General features: G+C 39.8%; 1 protein-coding gene across 1 annotated transcript in view; it reads right to left on the bottom strand.

The window, feature by feature from the left end:
- The window catches only part of LOC124614550 (protein sidekick), a 629,897-nt gene that overhangs the window by 117,393 nt on the left and 493,185 nt on the right, over positions 1–19,319 (bottom strand). The window contains exons 3-8 of the mRNA XM_047142952.1: positions 7,778–7,954; positions 6,594–6,807; positions 6,317–6,490; positions 5,908–6,116; positions 5,568–5,718; positions 5,337–5,464 (exon numbers count right to left, since the gene is read on the bottom strand). Of these exons, the coding sequence (XP_046998908.1) occupies positions 5,337–5,464; positions 5,568–5,718; positions 5,908–6,116; positions 6,317–6,490; positions 6,594–6,807; positions 7,778–7,954 (1,053 nt within the window). The remainder of the gene's footprint in view (positions 1–5,336; positions 5,465–5,567; positions 5,719–5,907; positions 6,117–6,316; positions 6,491–6,593; positions 6,808–7,777; positions 7,955–19,319) is intronic.

Below are 19,319 nucleotides of genomic sequence, written 5' to 3'. Positions count from 1 at the left end.
ATACTTCGAATTTTAGTGGTGCATTTTTTGAAATTTAGTTTCCTCTTTATTACATCATTCACATCCCCTCCTTCATAACTTATTTCATAAAACATTTTGTATATATGCACCTGCTTTTTTAAAAACAAACCACTGGGTAAAATAAAGAGCAGCTTGCAAACTGAAGTCAAAACATACATTCCATGCATTGCTTGTGACTATAGATGCCACTTGGTGCCAAAATACATAACAGAACAATGCAGTACTATAATGTGAAGTGCTCTGCTAATCTACATCACAGAAGTGTTGTGTGGCATCTAATAACTACCATATTATTAAAAAAATCAATCAAAAATTACGAATCTTACTCCCACTCAAAAGATGAAAGCTTCGAGATGATAGATCAGACTGTCGAACTCTTACAACATTAGGTGCGGCCCAACGTACCCTTCTTCGAAGCTCTGTATGAAAACATTAATTCAGAGAACTATGCAAGCTATCTAATAAAGAACAACTTACTGATAATTTTTTACAAAATAATAATATTTATATGCCAATGACTAGCAATGACTTTCGAAATAAATTACAGTTTGTCAAATAATAAATCATTATCTTCCACAACATATATTAGAAATTGCTAAATAGTATATGTTGGCCTACCACAATGAAAAATATAGTTAACAACACAATTTATTATTTTCAACAGAGGAAAATACAGGAGGGAATATGGCAAACAAATCCGGGGTACAGCTGGGCAGCCACATGGCACCATCCAGTGCCAACCTATTTGTGGCCATCCTTTCTGACCACAAAGAATCCCAAACCCCTAATCCAGTTTCATTTAGTTCAGATTCCTTTATGACATCTTCATGATCTGTATTGAGGGTGATGACACCCTATCCACATTCTTACCTTCTCCCCCATTCACTTCACCTGGTCCGAACAAGCCGCCTTCCTTGATGTTGACCTCCACCTCAAAGATGGCTACATCCGTACCTCCATACATATCAAATGTATCAATCACCAACAATACCTCCACTTCGACAGCTGCCACCCATTCCATATCAAAAATCCCTTCCATACAGCCTAGCCGCCCATGGTCATAGGATCTGCAGTGAGAAGCAGTCCCTCTCGAAATATAACAAAGATCTCACTGACACCTTTACAAACCATAATTACCCTCCCAACCTTGTATGAAACATATTTCCTGTGCCTTATCTCACCTCCCAAAGTCCCACTGTCCAGCCATAGAGTAGCATTGCCCTCATGACTCGGGGCCATCCAGGATTGTAGCAACTGAATCACATTATCCACCAGAGTTTTGACTAAACCCTGTCATGCCCACTTTCCTTCCCACCCCTCCCACAGCAGTATTCCATCGCTCACCAAATATATACAATATCCTCGTCCATCCCTACTAGGACTGTTGCTGTTTCTAGAAATACTGTGAATCCGATATATCGATATTTTAAAAAATATCATTATCGGCCCTTAACCACAAGCAGCAGTTTACCGTGCCCCACCCCTACACTGTTATTCCACCCCCTCCCTGTCCAAGCCTCCTCCTTGTCCCCAATACCCAGAATGCATTCCCCATCATGTGCTGCTACTCTCAGTCTGGCCTCGGCAGCCAGAGACTGTGGTCATATGGATGTGAGTTCCTTGTATGTGTGTGTGTTGTCTAATTCTCATGAAGGCCTTTTTGGCCAAAAGCTTCTTTTTTTTTTTTTTTTTTTTTTTTTTTTTTTTTTTTTTTTTTTTTTTTTTTTTTTTTTTTCTATCTGGGACTCAACATCTCTCTGCTACCTGACGAGTTGCAATTTACTATTTTACTCTTCTCTTCCCCTTCTGGAACAAATTCTAATATACCTTGCTAGTCATTATACACAAATTAGTAGAGAGTGGTAATTACTTTTTGGCTGTTTGCAATGCATTATCACGCCGTTGGACGTTTGAAGCTGAAACAAATTATTTTTCTTGTATTGGAAATTACATGATTGTGTGGCTAATTATGGCAATTTTTTTTTACTTTTTGGATGCTTCTCTGGAAAGTAATTTAGGTTCTAATTCATGCATGAAGCCAGAATAATTGTGTACAATGTTTTGACACACTCAGGGGGAAACCTCTGCCTTATGTAGACCTACCAACATAATTAACAATGTTTGTTTCTTTTTGCTAACAATTTATGATATTTTAGCTGTCTGAGGTTCATGTGGAACTGTTTTCTCATTAGTTATTAAATAATCAACACAAAGCAAAACAATACAGTTTGATGCAGCTGCTCAAATACATGGCCTAAGAGTACTAGTTGCTATAACAGTTTATGATGATTGCCTGATACAGCCAATTTAGCACTTGGGAATCAAGAACTGCAGGAAATGTTTCTTAATTTTAGCTATTTAAAGGTAAGATCCATTAGAAACACTCATGGTATCTCATCTGTGACATTTGATAGATTGATGCATGCAAGCCACCACCATTTCCAGTTGTTATCTCAGCAATCATCTTTCAGCTTCTTTCTTCTCTTCTGCTTAGGCTTTAGAGCCAATTAAAGTAATATTTTGCTAACAGTCTCTTCATGATTCTCATTACATACCCAAAGGACAGCATACAAAAATGACATAATGAGTGGAGTGAATTAATGAATCATAAATATACTTTGTGGAAATGCTGTTAATAATGTGAGGACTGATCAAATTATTTATTAATTTATTTTTTACAGATGTTTATTACTCAATTTCAATGTTAACATGATCTTTTTCGAAGTACCCCTCCTCCTACTTGAATGCACTTTTTACAGCACATCTGCCAGTCCTTAAGCACATGGTGCAGGTCATTGTCATGTTTTTGAGAATTGCTTAATTTTCTTGAGCATTGTTTCAGAGTTCTTAAATGGAATGTCCTGAAGCTTTCCTTGCAATATGCTTCTTCAGTTTAGTCTATAGAGACATGCAGTATGCTGCTGTAACAGTAGTGTGAGGAGGAACTGCATGCTAGTAAATCATTCTATGACAGTCAAAAAATGTGATTTCCCAGCAGATAGAACAACTTTTGCCTTATTTGATGTTGGAAAACCTGACGATTTCCACACTGTGCTCGCTTCTTTTCCTTCAGGAGCATAATGATGCAGCAATTAATCATTGGCAGTGATAATTAATTCTAAAAGCACATCATCAAAGAGACACAGCACTTCACAGCTTGTTCCCAATTGCACAGCATTTTGTTCGGGAGTCAACAAATGTGGCACCCAGCAGGCACAAGCACAGCTCCTGTGCATATGATTATGTATAATCGTAAAGACAATGCCACATGAAATTCTGAACACTTCACTGAGGTTACCTGAAGTTATCCACCAATACTCAGTCTCAGTCTTTGTTGATCAGCCCTTGCAGTAATGGTGGTGATGGTGGTACTTATTTGATGGTGTTTGGTGGTGGTAGTAGTAGTAGTAACAAATGAAATAATAATGAAATCAGGTTGCATGGTATCAATAATGGTATATCAGCACTCAGTGTCAAGATGAAATATATTTAGTTTCAAATTTCTAAATCAGTTCTTTATTCTTAAAAAGGAACGACAGTGTCACAACTAGCAAGTATTCTTCATCATAACTGAGCATGAGTCTTTACTATGTAGGAAACTGGATCATGATGTCTTACTTCCTGCAGAATGTGTTAGGCCTCTTACGGCGTTCCTCTTGCATATTTGGTGTCTTATCTTTCACAAAGTACAGGGTAACACTAAGAAACTGTTCCAAAGGAATAAAACTAAACTGAAAATAGGGGAATACAATAAATTGAGTTCTGTAAGGTTTGCTACATGATCTGAATAAAGTACTTATTCAGCATAAGAAAGCAGTAAATATACTGCATAAAATTCCAGATGAAGTATGATTCACACATCACAAAACAAGATGAAAAAAAAACCTGTATCTGTGTCAAATGTTCAGAGTGAGGATTTGTATTCTGGCACACAGGTCCTCAACTATATTCTCATCACATATAAAGCAGGAAATGGGGGATCTTAAAAGACAGCCAGGAAAAAACTGTCATGTGTTTTTTGCGGGATGATGAAATGGACATAAACAAGCAGATAAAAATTATGTAAATGCCAGTTTTGACACACTTAATATACAGAGTCTACTATCGTCACAAAAGTATCTTTGAGAGTTCAGACAATAGTACCAGTCATTCTAGGAAAGTGCATTCAATTCACCTTCCCTCTACCAAAAAATACGAAAAAGCATTTATTTTGGGTTACTTCAACCTTCCCCAACCAAATAATATGAAAAAGAAGTGGTTTGCAAAGATAAAAACTTATGAAATCACTTAAATGAAACTGCACACATTATCCACGTAAGAATACTTATACATAATTGATATGTAACTTACACAGACTTGTGCGTAATGTTTTAATGTAACTGAACACAGATAAACATAGTTTTCAGTTAATCACTTTAATGACATTCAAAAGAATGAAATCCAAATACAGGGTGTTTGAAAAGAACTCCCTAGTTTTAAGTACAAATTTAATGGGGAAATAAATGAAAAATTACATCAATGAGTACATATCATGAAAGAGAATTCCTTCAAGTTTTGTTTAATGTTCGTAGGCTTCAACATGGGATCCATTTGTTGCCCTGCACATGTCGAGATGTTAGTCCACTTCTCGCCATGTATTCACCAACGTTTCAGGTGTAACTGTCCCAACCACTGTGACGATTCTTTCTGGTAAATGATTGATGTCTCCGAGCTTTTTACTGTATACAACATTTTTTATGTGGCCCCAAAAGAAAAATTCCAGTGGGATTTCGTGGGGGCCAAGATATCGGGCCAGCCCTACCTTCCACCTTCCTGGAAAGCTAATGACAGGTAGTTTTTGCTGTAGGTGGTTCTTATCATACTGATGTCTAAAATTACATCACACTGTTATAACTGACTCAGTTTTCACAAGCCAAATAACACACTGCACTTTCTGTTGCGCAGTACACATTGTTGCTGAGTAGTTCTGCACTGCATGGAAGCACACCTGGACTGAATTGAGGGAACAGAGGAAGAAAACAGCACTGGTACCGTCTCAAGGTCAAGCAGACCTGCCAACCGCAGGGGAGCCAATATTTTAGGGTTGATGAATCAAACATCAAAAACTAGAATAGATTGTAGGACACATTAAAACTAGGGAGTTCTTTTTCATACACCCTGTATTTAATCATAGTCAGTAATTAGATATACAACTAAGTAATTCTGCATAAAGAATGAACACACATCTTCATTAAATATTCCTCCTGGAAGCCTGCATCAACATAAATGAAAAGTTTACTATTTTATGCAATGTGAACTGATATTAAGATTCTTACTTTTTACTTTCAGCCATGTGTATGCTGAGTCTTCTCCCGCCTCATTTGCTGCCAAGCACTGAAACATTCCAGAATCTTCCATAGTTAGCTTTTTTATAACTAAAGATCCATCTTCTACAACAGTGTACCTGAAACGTTAAAATGCAGTCATGAAAATGTAAATTTCTTTCACTTCTAACGAACTTTTAGAACACATATTACAAAACACAAAATCATACATAAAAGACATACTTATTGCCTGGTATTGAGTCAACCTTTTCAGTGTTCCGAAACCAAACAATGTTAGGCATGGGAACGCCAAAGGCTTCACATGGAATTGAAATCGTTGCTCCATATTCTCCCAAAGTTTCAGTTCTCAGATTGGTTGCAAATGATGGTTTCTCTGTCAAACAAATTGTTCAAAATGTTATATTATCAAAATGTTATATTAACAGGTCTTATATTCATGTTCTTAACTTTTTTACACTCTTAGAAAAACCAACTAAGTCAGAAAGAATCTTCAGTGCATCACAAAAAATATGTTTCATTACTTCATTAAAAAGGTTGTGGTAATGAACAAAAGATGACTCACCAAGAACCATGACATTTGCAGATGCTGAAACCACTGGAAAACCACCACTGCGCAGTCTAACTTGGCACGAGTACAGGCCCGTGTAAGTCAGATTAGCGTTCAATAATGATAGCGTATTGTTCCACAATGAACTGAAGTCATATGATATGCCTGCATTCTCTATCATAATTCCATCTTTCATCCACAGTATCTCCAACTCGTGCAGGGGTCTGCAGAATTTGAAATAATTCATAAATATTCCAACTAGAAAAATTCTCTACAAAATTATGGAATGTCTTTTGAAAATAATGTTTAACACTACATCGAAATTTAATAAGGAAATAAAGAAAGAAGTTAAAAAGCCGGAGGTGCCTAGTAACAGTCTGTTCAATAGTTATACATTAATTTCCTGAAACTAGCAGTCATTTACCTTGCATTTGCTATACATTTCAGTTCAGCCAATTGTTGTCCTTTAACAACATGCATATCTTGCGGCTTAATGATAATTTCAGGTGCAACTTCTTTTCCAGAATCTCCCTCAACTTTCAACCTTATGTATGCACTGTTTTCTTCCTTTCCAATTTGTGTATTTGTTGCTCGAGCCCTGTGTATAACAAAAAGAATAGGCTTTTCTGCTGTTAAACTATCCATACATTAAATAATTATATTATGCTACAAAAGTAAAATATATTTATAAATTTCAAAACCTGTATGCTCTCTGGTCTCCTGAATCAGCTGACAGAATAATAAGTTGTCCGGGTGTGAAGGCATATTTTCTGTCATATGGAAGTGTGCCACTATCAGACATCCACGTCACAGAGGGCTGTGGATGGCTATCTATTCTTGGCAGATCCAAAACAGCTGCCTTGCCCGATTCAACAGTCACTATCTTCTCTTCAGTATCTTCAAATATACCCATATCTGAAAAACAATTATAATTCCAAAGGAATGCACAAAAAAGAGCAGTCCGTTAAGTAAACTCAGCACAAAATACCCTAAAAAACAGATGAGTAAAAGGACAAAAATTATTAAATTAATCTGAGCATCATAAACAATGAAACTTTCAGGCACTGAAATGGAACATAAAACTTGCAATGATGCACAGGAAAGTTATAACAGTTTAAAGTAAATATATCTGATTCTGCATGGAGGATACACTTCATAAATCCTTGTCACAACATGTACTTCATAATGACAAATTTTCTGATTAAGAAATTTGTGTTGCTTAAATAGTCAGACAATAGGATAACAATTGAGCTAAATGACAGGCTACTCTCATTATTAAATGAAGAGTTTCTTTTTCTTCCCAGTGACATTTCCTCATGTTCTCTCTTTCAGTGATTGTTCCAAAATAATCTACTGCCACTTTGTTGAGCTAACTGTGGGAATATACATGTGAAATGTATATACAAATGTGATTTTCTCTATGGTCAGCTACACTCTACAGCTCTGTCATATTTTAGAAAACTGCACACATCTATATAATCTGCTCTGCAGTTTTTAACTCCCCGTCAGCTTAGCCAAGGCTTTGATGGCTAGTGATTTACCATAAAAAGTCAAACAGATGCTAAAGTATGTTGCAATTTTACTTTAAAAGCATGTGAAATGACCTGAAAAGAGTGAGGTACAGTAAGCAAGTACTGCTAATCATTAAAGAACCCTAACATATTTTAAATATAAACACTTCATAAATACTGTGCATGTTTTTCATAAATTAGTGCTACTTGACTTGGTGTCTATGTTTCCATAATGTCATTTGAATTTATTTTTTTAACAAATAATTGCATTTCTATTTAAGATCTGTCATTGTAAAATGTGCAATTACTAAACAAGGCACAAAAAGGTTTAGACATGTTAGAAATCTGACAAATTATACTACTTTTTTACGCACATGCAACAGTGACATCCAGTTTCTCACTAAAAATTGATCCAGCATCATTTTTTGCTATACACTGGTAACTTCCTTTGTCCTCTTTTCGGATGTTGATGATCTTGTAGAAAGGTTCTGATGAAAAGTCATTAAGGACAACTCCATCTTTAAGCCATCTGTATTTTGGAGGAGGGTGACCTGGAATAAAAGAAAATTTGAATGGTAATTTACCCACAAAATTACAAGAGTAAACAGACTAGCAGAAAACTATTGTCCAACATAAAATGGCTTAGAAGGAATGGCCGTAAAACAAATGCAAGGCTGTTGAAGCACGCATGACAAGGAGAGAGATACATGCCTCCTGTGCCAGTACTAAGCACAAAGGTAAACTTAAAAGCAGAAGAAATATATAGAAGGGCTATACAAGGAAAATGAATGAGTAGGTATATGAAGATGACTTGGAAGAAGAATTTCACAGAGCAGTGAATGATCTTAAGTTGAAACAAGGCTCCTGGAATAAATGCCATTTCCTCAGAATTATTGAAATCCTTGGGAGAAGCAGCCATGACAAAACTATTCTAAGTGGTATGCAAGATATTATAGGCACAGGCAATAGCCATAGGCTACAATGAAATATAATAATTCCAAAACCGAAAAATATAGGTGCCGATAGGTGCACACAGGCTTGTTATCAAACCAGAAGTTTAATAAGTCATGATTGCAAAATACTGACACAAATTATTTACAGAAGAATGGAAAAACTGGTACAGCCTGACCTTAGGATGAGTTATAGTTCTGGAGAAGTGTAGGAATACGCAGTGCACTATTGACCTTACCACCTACCTTAGAGGATAGGGTCCACTGACCGCGAAACAATTGCAACACCAAAAAATAAGTAATGTACAGTAATGAAATATTGGGAATACATTTGTTTATATAGCATTTTTAAGTGATTAAAATAGCACGATAACAGGTTAATGTAAGCACGAGAAAAGTCATTCTAAATGTGAAATGCTGGTACATTAATAACAGATGTAACTGCTGGAATGTTGCATGCAAGCATGCAAATGTGCATGCATTGTGTTGCACAAGTGCTGGATATCTGTTTGTGGGATGGAGTTCCATGCCTGTCGTATTTGCACGGTAAATGCAGTATGTGAATGCTGCTCGAGTTGTTGTCCAATGATGTCTCATATGTGCTCAATTGGAGACAGATCTGGTGATTGAGCAGGCCAAGGCAATATGTCGACACTCTGTAGACACGTTAGGTTACCACAGCGGTACTTGAGCGAGTGTTATCCAGTTAGAAAACGCCGTCGAATGCTGTTCATGAATGGCAGCACAATAGGTCGAATCTCCAGATTGACCAACTAATTTGCTGTCTGTGTGTGGGAGGAGAACCATGAGAGTGCTTCTGTTATCACACAAAATTGCACCCCAGACCACAGCTACAGGTTTAAGTCCAGTCTGGCTAACACGCAGACAGGCTGGTTACAGGACCTGAACTGGCCTCCTTCTAACCAACCCACGGCCATCAATGACACTGAGACAGAACCAGCTTTCATCAGAAAACACAACAGACCTCCACCCTGCCGTCTTATGAACTCTCACACGACCCACTGAAGCTGCAAATGGCAGTGGTTTGGGGACAGTGGGAGGCACAATACAGGGCATCTGCCTCGGAGCTGTCCTCGAACTACGCAATTTGTATCAGTTCGTTGTGTCATTGTGGTGCCAAGTGCTGCTCAAATTACTACTGCAGATGCAGTTCAATGCACCAAAGCCATATGCCGAACAAGATGGTCTTCCCTCTCGGTAGTGCCATGTGGCCGTCCATAGCCTGGTCTTCTTGCAATGGTACATTCTCGTGACCATGTCCTTCTGCAATACCACAAAAGGAACATCTAGCTTCTCATAGCCCTATTACACAACCTCATTCAAACTAGATGAAGTATTGATATTGGCCTCTGCACTGCCTTCCAGGCATACTTGACTAAAATCAATTCACCATGTTCAATCCCAAAGGCAACTAATGTTCATGACTTTTGCAGCATGTATTTGAAGCAAACCTGTCTCTGCCACCTTCCAGGCATTTTTGAACGAAATCAACTCACGGCGTCCTCTGCCACCTTCCAGGCATTTTTGAACGAAATCAACTCACGGCGTCCTATCTACAAGGTAACTAATGCTCACAATCATTACAGCACGTCTTTAGAGCAAACCTGATTTGCATCCACATAGTGACACTACTATCACTACTTGTGCGACTGGTGCGAAGGTTGAATGGATGTCACCTTCCTGGTGTAGAAACAGCCCACCAACTTTCAATTCTGTCGCACAACTCCTTCTTAGTGTTGCAAATTTTTTTTCCGTCAGTATAGAATTTGTAAGTTTAGAGACAGCTTTTGACACTGTGGACTGAATGACAGTATTTGAAATTCTGAAGACACCACTGATAAAAACTTGTACAGAAACCAGATTGCATTTATAAGAAGGAGAAGCACAAGCTGAGAAAGGAGGGAAAGGGAATTAAAGGCAGGTAGAAGAAACAGAAATTTTCGAGGTTCGTTGAAGAGTGATGCCACTGTAATTCTGAGCCGAACCGAGACAGCAGCAGAAATGTTTCAGCTGGGCCATAACGATCCAGATGACTTCTTATGCCATCTAATCTCCATGCACGAGTGCTGGCCTTATCACTCTTAACCCCAAGAAAGAGGTGCACAGCAAGTAGGGGAAACGTGGTTCCGCCGAAAATTAAGACCAAACCATCTCCGAGCAAGGTGATATAGAATTTTTTTGGGACTGCCATAGCATTGTGCTGACAGATTATGGTCTTGACAGTGGGCAAACTGCCACAGGAGTATGATACCGAAATCTCCTGATGAAGCAGTAAGCTATCTAGAGGCAGAGGTGTGTGTGTGTTCAAAAAAAAAAGAAAATATTGTACATGCTGCTTCTTTGGGCTTGTTGAATTATGATATCCCATGCCTTCTTCCACTTTCCTACGATGAAGAAACCATTATGTAGCAGATATTCCAAGAATGGTGATATTTGAGGTGGAATGTTGTTTGAATAGTCAAAATAGAGACTTCTACAACCAAGTTCTTCGCCAAATTATCCTTCCTTTAGAAAAAAAAATGTGTTGCATTAAAGGGTGAATATATAGAAAATTACTGCCACAATCACCAAGTTTCATGGTCACTGCTTAATTTTTTCGATGTGATGTTTAATAGTAAAGACACTAGAGAGGCAGTTCTGATGCTGCGCTTGATAACTGAAGCAAGTCTGAAGAAAAATAGAGACACATCCATAAGCTTTGTCGATCTGGAAAAAGTGTTCGACAACATAGAATAGTGCAAGATGTTCAAAATTCTGAGAAAAACAGGAGTAAGCTATAGGGAAAGATGGTAATATATAATGGTTCAAATGGCTCTGAGCACTATGGGATTTAACTTCTGAGATCATCAGTCCCCTTGAACTTAGAACTACTTAAACCTTACTAACCTAACGACATCACACACATCCATGCCCGAGGGAGGATTTGAACCTGCAACTGTAGCGGTCACGCGGTTCCAGACTGTAGAGCCTAGAACCGCTCGACCATCCCGGCCGGCTATATAAGAGGTGCAAGAGTGGAAGATCGAGAATGAAATGCTCGAATTAAGAAGAACATGAGACAGCTATGAAGTCTCTCACCCTACTGTTCAATCTATACATTGAAAAAGCAATGACGGAAATGAAAGAAAGGTTCATAAGTGGGATTAAAATTCAATATGGAAGCATATCAATGAAGAGATTCGCTGATGACACTGCTATCCTCAGAGATACGCTGATGACACTGCTATCCTCAGTGAAAGTGAAAAAGAATTATAGGTTCTGTTGAATGCAATGAACAGTCTAATGAGTACAGAATATGGATTAGAGTACATCGCAGAAAGATGAAAGTACTGAGAAGTAGCAGAAATGGGAACAGTAAGTAGTAGATTAAGTTAAGCAATTCTGCTACTTAAGCAGCGCGCTAACTCACAACGGACAGAGCAAGGAGGACATAAAAAGCATACTAATATTGACAAAAATGGGATTCCTGGCCAAGAGAAATCTACCAGTATAAAACAAAGGCCTTAATTTGACGAAGAAATTTCTGAGAACGGGTGTTTGGAGCACAGCATTGTATGGTAGTGAAATATGGACTGTGGGAAAACCAGAACAGAACAGATATAGTGGTACAGAAGAAATGCTGAAAATTGTGTGGACTGTTAAGGTAAAGAGTGAGGAAGTTGCCTGCAGAATCAATGAGGAAGGGGATATATGAAAAACACCGAAAAGAAGAAGGTACAGGCTAAAAGGACATCTGTTAAGACATCAGGGAATAACTTCCATGGTACTGAAGGGGTGGGGGGTAGCTGTACAGTAGAAACTGTAGTGTAAGAGGCAGACTGGAATACATCCAGCAAGGAACTGCTAGGCTGCAAGCACTACTGTGAGATGAAAAGATGGACACAGGAGAGGATTCCATGGCAGGAAACATCAAACCAGTTACATGACTAAAAAAGAAGAGAGAGAGAGGCAAGAAAGAGTTAAAATTTTATGATAACTTCTTGCATAGGAGTATATGTTGTCAAACTACATAACACTTTTTATGAAGTGTAGAAATTTGCGGTGCTTTACATTTAAGGGTGGTGTTACAATTCGTCCTTTCCCCTCCACTCTTCACAGCAACCAATGCACAGCCATCCTCAGACGGGGTGCATTTCTCATCACAAAATGCACCAGATTTTAGCTGTACCATGCAGAATGCGCTCGCCATCATGATTTGTAGAGCCCGGATTAGTATGTAAATACTTTTTTTCGTTTTAAGTAAATTTCATTCTTTTTGAAGTTTCCTACATAAATCATGACATTTGGAGTCGCAAAATGTAACTTTCATTTTCTATATTTTCCCATATTTCAAAATTTAATCCATATTTTGTCATCAAAATAGCATAAATCCATGATTTCAACGCTACATTACATAAAACTGATTTTTTTAAAAGTGTGTCAGCAATAAAAAAATTCATTAAACGACACTTCAAAGTGCGATTCCTGGCCTCGGATTGGACTAAGCGAAAACACAAATCGCTCCATCCGAAGCTGCCTTGTCCTTGAGATAGCCTGCAAGCCTTTTACTGTTGCTTCCCAGGGATTATGGAAAGACGGATAGAAGCAAAATCTCTTCCAGAGCGTGAAGCACTGAACTGATGTTTTCGGAGGGAGGGGGGAGAGCACCTTTTGGCATGTTATCCACTGCTGTCAACATACCCTTCCCTATTAGCCACCTACTGTAGTGAAAATCTCTCACCAAAGCTACATGCTTTCATGAAAGCACATTTATAAACACGCTATTATTAAATGTGGTTCTTGTTTGTAGTAATGACTATGGTATTAAATTAAGGCAGCTAAAGCGCAATTTCTTTCGATAGTAAAGGCTATCGGTTACCCTCGACGTCCTTGAAATCTATCAGTCTAAACAGGGTGCAAGGGATCACGGAGAAGTTTACAGACGGTACCTGATACGCCGTCTTCGTCGTAGATATATTACATTATTTCTATTCCCCCACGTTTTCTGTTTCGTCATTCGATTGTCTTTCGCGTACAACGCAAAATAATTACACCTTACAAACAAACGGGCTAGTTCACGCCAGCGATGCGAGCAATGGAGCTGCAGCATTAAACGTTTCCTTACTGTTATACTCGTGCAACGTCTGCCCGCACTTCCACAAGGTAGTGCGCTAGCTGAATGTATAACTTTCCGTCCGTGTAATTCAAGACTATGAGTTTTGCCGCTACGTGTCATGTGTGATTTTCGCGTCTAAGTTCTTTCGAGTATAAAAGTTGCGTATCTCAGTCTGTGCGTGTGGCTTTTCATATGTACATAATAATGACAAAGGATAAGCAACCGCTCTGTTTCAAATTGCAAAAATATATTGACGATTTCCCAAACCAGTCTTTGAACACATATGGTAACGTACTGTTTTGTGATGCTTGTGAAAAATCGGTGTCGCCGGCCGCTGTGGCCGAGCGGTTCTAGGCGCTTCAGTCTGGAACCGCGCTGCTGCTGTGGTAGCAGGTTCGAATCCTGCCTCGAGCATGGATGTGTGTGACGTCCTTAGGTTAGTTAGGTTTAAGTAGTTCTTTTAAGTTCTGGGGGACTGATGACCTCAGATGTTAAGTCCCATAGTGCTCAGAGCCATTTGAACCATTTTTTGAAAAATCCGTGTCGACTGAGCAGCGGTTTCTAATATCACAGCACATGTGTAGGTTACGAACCCAGGTATCATACCCTGAATCCATTCGCCCTGGTGGGCCGCCCTCGTTCACGAGTAAAAGCGGGAAAACAATTTAGCCTGTTCCTCTAGTGCATTAAATTAAGTTTCAACTGCCGTCGAAGCGTAATGGATTGTGCAAATGCCTGGAAAACCTAAGATGGCGGGTTCGATTCCTGTCAAGTTCCTTTTTTCCGGTTATTTGCTTCAAATGTAATATTTTTAAATTTTCTAATCCTTTTCCGAGTCACTTTAACCATTGTATTAACTTTCTTATTTGTTCTCATTTCTCCCTTGAGCTCAAAATCACTGGTGTATTTGCAGTTATCAATCACAAATCAGTTCTTTTTTACAGAATGAGATTTTCACTCTGCAGCGGAGTGCGCGCTGATATGAAACTTCCTGGCAGATTAAAACTGTGTGCCCGACCGAGATTCGAACTCGGGTGTGAGTCGTGCTTCGGTAGCTCAGTTGGTGGAGCACTTGCCCGCGAAAGGCAAAGGTCCCGAGTTCGAGTCTCGGTCGGGTACACAGTTTTAATCTGCCAGGAAGTTTCAGTTCTTTTTTATTTTTTCCGTTTTCCTCGTGCATTTTCTTTTTTTTTTTTTTTGTGAGTTTGCGGCATGTAAAATGTCCGACAACGCAAATTCATCAACCAGCAAATATCATGGCGACAGAATGGAGGAATTTGACGAAGAAATGAGAACTCTCACGAAAGCCTTACGCTATGCATTGTCTGTTTACACGAGGAGAGATCTCTCCTTTCTGAAAGCGTCTCCGATTTTTTAAACGCAAACACAATAGCGGTGGGCGAACGAATCGCAAACGAGTCGACTCGTGACGAAGAGTGTACAGAAGATAACCTCACTTTAAACAGCGAGACTGATGAAGAAAATTATCCAACGTGACAGGATACGAACCTGCAACCTTGTTTTCCAGTCAATTAATGTTCTAAAGGAACAGGCTAAATTCTTTTTCGGCTTTTAGACGTCAACGAGGGCCCACCAGAGCGAATTGATTCAAAGTGTGATACCTGGGTTCTTAACCTATGCCACTGTCTAGGTGGTTGCAAAAAGTCGATTGCACCACTGGGAACCTCTCCTTGTTAGAAAAAATTTTGTCAGCAGCATTTACGGGGGTTGTTTGGCGTCAGTTCGAGACTTAATTCAGGATGGTCCTATATGGGTCGCAATCGATGAGACACACAAGGGCGGTGCATTGGCAATGTAGTAACGACTATTTGAAAATAAATGGAGCCAATCCTTTCTCTAGGCGTGTGAAGAACTTCTTAAACATAAATACCAAACATCAGCAAAAGCTCTTTAATGACGTTATGGGTGTTTTATGGCCTAATGGCGTAAAACACGAACGAGTTTTCTTGTTGGTTACCGATGCTGCTCCTTATATGTTTGGAGCTGCTAATGTTCTGAATGTTTTATATCCTAAGATGATCCACGTAACTTCCTTGGCACAGGGAATAAATAGATTAGCTGACTGCGTAAGGATAAATTACAGATATGTTGATAGTTTAATATCAAATGTGAAAAAAGTATTTTTGAAAGCTACCAGTAGGATCTCAACATTTAAAGAGATGCGTCCCGATAATATTTTGCCACCAGAATCAGTACTAACAAGTTGGGGTACAGGGCTTGAAAACCATACTCTAAAGAGGACTCAGTGTACATCAAAAGCATTTATTGCTTCGAATCGCGTCAGATTAAGGCACTGAAAACATATCAATATCACTGAAAGACAATGTAAGGATTATGGAAGGCATAAAAAAGAACGTGTACAGACAACGGGAGCACGAATAGTTCGAATGGCTCTGAGCACTATGCGACTTAATTTCTGAGGTCATCAGTCCCCTAGAACTTAGAACTACTTAAACCTAACTAACCTAAGGACATCACACACATCCACGCCCGAGGCAGGATTCGAACCTGCGACCGTAGCGGTCGCGCGGTTCCAGACTGTAGCGCCTAGAACCGCTCGGCCACTCCGGCCGGCTTTGTCTCCGTATTTTTTTTCATATTTTATACTTTCAAGCCCATATTATATGTACATATTTTGTCATTTTTAATACATATTTACCCGAACCCCAGTGATTTGCGTTCGCGCCGGTCTCTATCAGCATTTTTCACCTATCGCAAATCGCGCAGTTTGTCTGCGAAATGGACGCACGTAAAATTGCTATGTTAACACACTTTTCCTCCTTTGTCTATGTGCTGTCTGTGATAGATATAAATAAAAACTTTCAATATTAATCAACACGATACAAAAAAAAATGGTTCAAATGGCTCTGAGCACTATGGGACTTAATAGCTGTGGTCATCAGCCCCCTAGAACTTAGAACTACTTAAACCTAACTAACCTAAGGACATCACACACATCCATGCCCGAGGCAGGTACGGGTATCAGCTTTTAAAACTTCCGTTATAAATAGGGCGATAAAAATTTACTGTGGTGTAACACATAAGATAAAAACTGTTCCATCATTCTTACTTTTTAATACAGTCCTACGGTGTTTCTTACTAGATCGTTGCTTCTAGTAGCAGAATTTTTAAAGCATGTGAAATACAAGACTTTACAGAAGAAATGCACAAATCTCCTACTGTGAGTAATCTATCTTGTAGATAAAGTAAAAAAAACTAACTTGTTTACAGCAATTTTTCTGTCAATTTTTTGTAAGTGTGTGTGTGTGTGTGTGTGTGTGTGTGTGTGTGTACCTGCATGTACAGGTGTCTTTTTGTGTACAGTCATATGCAATATTTAAAAAGGAATTATGTATCCCACATTTCGGAACGTTGTTTAGAAGAATAAATAACTACTGATTTGAGATAGATTCACACAGTGACATAGAAATCAATCTTGCATTCATTCCCTGGCGTGTTCACAAAATCAAAGTAACACACTCCCAAAAGACAACGCTGTTATGTATATTACAAAACACACTTCCACTAAAGTAATAAGTAAGTCTGAAAATACTTTACCAAGCCTGAAAGTGAATACATAGAAAGCATAGCGCGGCGCGAACCATTTCCTGTGGATTTCTCAATTCCTCGCCTCTATCCACTACAATGAAGTTGTAGAGGCGCTCTAGATATCGGTATCTTTTATGTTACGATATCTCGAAGGCTTTACCCGTCGGCATGTCCATTAACTGACATTCAATTGTAATAAATCGAACCAGGAACGACGCGTTCTCTTATAAATCTTAAATGCGCCGTTGCCTTAAACAGCATACTTCCATAACACTCAAAGTTACAATAGGCAAATGCTTTACCCACCAATATGCCGTTCCGGTCCTTTTTATTGCGACAAATCGCACAAGAAACGGCGGGTTTTTTATGTATCCTCAATGTGCAAATGACGTAATCGAATATGGTGTCTCCCAAATTCTGCTAAGCAAAACGTCTTCCGCGCTTCGGCATACTGTGCAACGTGAAATTCCACGCTGTGACGTCACAATACTCGACCAGCTCCTGGTCCACGAATGGTTTCACGGTCCGTGACAGGACGGCTTAGCAGACACTGAATGCGCCAGACGTTATCCCGGCCGCCTCGGCAGGAACTGCTGGGACGAGTTTTCCAGATCGGCATCGTTGTTTGTTCAGTGTTACGGCGTCGCGACGAGCCTAGGGCGCACATGGAGGGCGCTACAATGGAGCAGCCTGCCTATCGTGGCGGCGGCGGCGCAAACGTGATCTCAAATTCACCGTCTGCCCGAACAAAGCGGGCACCACGGCGCGCGCCTGCGTTCAGCCGCCAGCCTGCTCAAAGGCGCAACGCGCAGCCCACCAACCTGCTCCCGCACAACGCCGTGCACTTTTCGTAACATATTTTCTCAAACATTAAAACACCAAAGGGGGCTGAAAACGCGGCTTCTACAGTACAACCCCATTCTTCGCCTCGTAAATGTTTCGGAACTACTTACGCAAACAAAGTAGTCTCTACCAAACAGAAGATTGGCCTCAACACCGCAGTGCCTCGGTAGTAGCGGATGATGAAAATAACGATTTTAGCGATCAGTCGAGAACAACGTCAACAGTGACGGACAAATTATTACGTCCTTACTTTACTTCGACCTGCGAATCGGCTCTCTCAACCAATTATGGAGAAGCGGTGCTTCGAAACACAGCCTGTAGACTACCATAGTTAATGGAGAAAACTGTCACGAGTGTAAGTGTACTGGAACCGCGCGACCGCTAAGGTCGCAGGTTCGAATCCTGCCTCGGGCATGGTATTGTGTGCTGTCCTTAAGTTAGTTAGGTTTAAGTAGTTCTAAGTTCTAGGGGACTGATGACCTTAGAAGTTAAGTCCCATAGTGCTCAGAGCCATTTGAACCATTTTAAGTGTACGATAACAGAATCAAAAACTTTATACTAAATATCGGTCGGCAAACGAATAGCTGTGGTTACGAGCCGCCTCTGACTTCAGTATGGAATATTGCCCTCCTCAGCACAAATGTATCTGAAATGCAAATTTTTGGCCGGCCACTGTGGCCGAGCGGTTCTAGGCGCTTCAGTCCGGAACCGCGCTGCTGCTTTGGTCGCAGGTTCGAATCCTGCCTCGGGCATGGATGCGTGTGATGTCTAGTAGTTCTAAGTCTAGGGGACTGATGACCTCCGATGTTCAGTACCATAGTGCTTAGAGCCATTTGATTTTCGCAAATTTTTGTGTCCCCACCTAACTGGACTCAAATTTCACCAATGGTCTACCTTAACACTACTGCTTCAGCATGTTACATGTTGACAATACTACAAGTCGCTGCTACAGTTCTTCAGCCGTATGAATGAGAATGCTGTATAGTTCACTTTTGAGATGAGCCCAGGCAGAAAAATCCTGGATTGAGGTCAAATACTGCTCGACGTACCGCCCTTGAACTATACTGGCGCGTTAGATGTATTACATCGTGCCTGTGCCATATCATGGAGTTATCACATTCCCCAGCCATGGGTCACGGCGAATTTTGAGCCCAGCCAGATGGGGACTTAATCGAGAATTTTTTCATTTAAAATATTTTGTACTGACTAAGGCAAAATTTCATACTGATGCCAATGGTGCATCGTAATCGTACTTCCGCTGTTGTCTTACGAACTGCACCGCGATATGTGTGTGTGTGTGTGTGTGAGAGAGAGAGAGAGAGAGGGGGGGGGGGGGGGGGAGGTTACAGCAGAGGGTTGGAAACCTAGATCTTCGTTTCTGGTTTATGAGAATTACCCATGCAACCACCAAGCCATAATTTAAATTATTTTGAGAAA

The sequence above is a fragment of the Schistocerca americana genome, chromosome 1, assembly GCF_021461395.2.
Source record: "Schistocerca americana isolate TAMUIC-IGC-003095 chromosome 1, iqSchAmer2.1, whole genome shotgun sequence".
In the NCBI taxonomy this organism is placed as follows: domain Eukaryota; kingdom Metazoa; phylum Arthropoda; class Insecta; order Orthoptera; family Acrididae; genus Schistocerca; species Schistocerca americana.
The sequence above is the reverse complement of the archived record's forward strand: the minus strand, read 5'-3'. Positions and strand labels throughout refer to the sequence as shown.